Here is a 2,654-nt window from a genome sequence, read left to right on the forward strand (position 1 = left end):
TATATATGTATATGTGTATATATGTGTATATATATATATATATATATATATATATATATATATGTGTGTTTATATATATGTATATATATGTATATGTGTGTATATATATATGTATATATATGTATATGTGTGTATATATATATGTATATATATGTATATGTGTGTATATATATATGTATATATATGTATATGTGTGTATATATATATGTATATATATGTATATGTGTGTGTATATATATGTATATATATGTATATGTGTGTATATATATGTATATATGTATATATAAGGACCTGTAAATAAAGATTACTTACTTACTTATGTCTCCAGTCCATCACAGGGACACATGGAGACAAATGATACAAACAATAATTCACGCTCTCTCTCTCTCACTCTCACCTACGAACAATTTAAGAGTTACTAATCAGCCTAACATTCATGTTTTTGGTCTGTGGGAGTAAACCGGAGTACCCGGAGAAAACCTATGCAGCACAGAGAGAACATGCAAACTCCACCCAGAAAGGCCCCCCACCAGGATTTGAACCAGGGTGACCTGCTTGTTGAGAGGTGGCAGCTTGACCAACTCTGCCATTGTGCCGTCCAGCAATCTGTTTGAACTGTTTGACTGATCTGATGTTGTTTCTCTGTAATCTTATATCAGGTTGAAAGTGCTCATGTGGAACTACACTGCCTGGCCAAAACAAAAGTCGCCACCAAAAGAAAAGGTCACACACTAATATTTTGTTGGACCGCCTTTAGCTTTGATTACAGCATGCATTCGCTGTGACATTGTTTCGATAAGCTTCTGTAATGTCACAAGATCTAGTTCCATCCAGTGTTGCATTAATTTTTCACCAAGATCTTTCATTGAAGATGGCAGATTCTGACCACTGTGCAAAGCCTTCTCCAACACATCCCTAAGATTTTCAATGGGGTTAAGGTCTGGACTCTGTGGTGGCCTATCCATGTGTGAAAATGATGTCTCATGCTCCCATAACCACTCTTTCACAATTTGAGCCAGATGAATTCTGGCATTGTCATCTTGGAATATGCCCGTGCCATCAAGGAAGAAAAAACATCCATTGATGGAATAACCTAGTCATTCAATATATTCAGGTAGTCAGCTGACCTCATTCTTTGAGCACATACTGTTGCTGAACCTGACCAATTGCAGCAACCTCAGATCGTAGCACTGCTCCCACATGCTTCTACAGTAGACACTAGGCATGATGGGGATGGGTGCATCAACTCACCCGCCTCTCTTCTTACCCTGATGCTCCCATCACTCTGGAATAGGGTCAATCTGGACTCATCAGATCACATGACCTTCTTCCATTGCTCCAGAGTCCAATCTTTATGCTCCCTAGCAAATTGAAGTCTTTTTTTTCTGGTTAGCCTCATTGATTCGTAGTTTTCTTAAGGCTACACAGCTGTTTAAGAAATGAGAAGCAACTCATTGCACCAGTTGGGGTTAAATAACTTGTTGCCAGCTGAAAGATCGCCCATGCAGTAATTATCCACTAGGAGGCTCCTACCTGTTTGCTTAGGTAAATCCAGGTGGCGACTTTTTTTGGCTAGGTAGTGCATTATTGTATCTTGTGCTCCATCAATAAGCCTTTGACTCTGTCTTGTGAGATTGCAGTTTAAGATTTTTCACAAAAAATAAATTTATTTTCTAAACTTCACACTTCCCTTTTTCTTCATGAATAACAAACCACAAGTGCAAACTTGAGCTTTTAATGTGTACATTTTTGAAGTTGTAATTTTTAAGTATTTTTCTCATTGAGAAATAATACACCGCAAGTTTGGTTGATTTGAATTATTCAGGAGTTCACACATTTTTGGTTGCGTACAACTATTGACAAATTCTCACAGCTTTTTACCTGTGAATGCATTTTGTTCATTAAGGTCCTTACCTCATAAATAATGCAACTTAACTGAGTGTCTTTGACTTGTTAGGTCTGGTTTACAATGTGACTCCGTACATGGACTACCACCCAGGAGGAGAAGAGGAGCTGATGAAGGCAGCAGGGATAGATGGCACAGACCTCTTTGATCAGGTCTGTGAAATTACAAAGTAAACGTCCATTTCCTTCATTCAAGGGCTTCTCAAAGAACGAAGAAGGGTTTCCTCTACGATTTATTTGAACCGTGGTGGTGGGCTGCCTGCAGGGGGTGGGGATGGGGGTGTTGGTTATTGTTGAACATGACGCTGGTAATATGACTGTAGAGAGCAACAACATCATTTTAATTATGACCATTTCAAACTGAATGGTTTTTGAACAACATTTATTTAATATATTCACACTGTACAACTGAAATGACAGCTTTAGTATCTAATGGCACAGTTTGCAGCCTGGCTGAGAGCATTTTATCCTTCTAGTTTTCTTGAAAATGAGGTCTTAATGCCCTGTTGTATGGGAACTCAGTCTCAGGGGGCCCATTGATGCTGAGTAGATTAGCATATTGTGATCAAGGTCATTATTTTCCATAATGTAATGATAAAAATGAAACTTTCATATATTTCAGATTCATTGCAGACCAACTGAAATATTTCAGGTCTTTAATTGTTTTAATACTGATGATTATGGCATACAGCTCATGAAAACCCAAAATGCCTGTCCCAAAAAATTAGCATATCATGAAAAGGTTCTAT

General features: G+C 37.6%; 1 protein-coding gene across 1 annotated transcript in view; it reads left to right on the plus strand.

The window, feature by feature from the left end:
- Window positions 1-1,957: 1,957 nt before the first annotated feature.
- Window positions 1,958-2,654, plus strand: part of LOC119409580 (cytochrome b5 reductase 4) — a gene marked incomplete at its 5' end in the record, with an annotated part of 139,489 nt that continues 138,792 nt past the window's right edge. Inside the window, 1 exon segment of the mRNA XM_037676482.1 lies at window positions 1,958-2,058. Within this exon segment, the coding sequence (XP_037532410.1) occupies window positions 1,958-2,058 (101 nt within the window).

Source organism: Nematolebias whitei, chromosome 5, assembly GCF_014905685.2.
Source record: "Nematolebias whitei isolate Nwh7 chromosome 5, NemWhi1, whole genome shotgun sequence".
In the NCBI taxonomy this organism is placed as follows: Eukaryota; Metazoa; Chordata; class Actinopteri; order Cyprinodontiformes; family Rivulidae; genus Nematolebias; species Nematolebias whitei.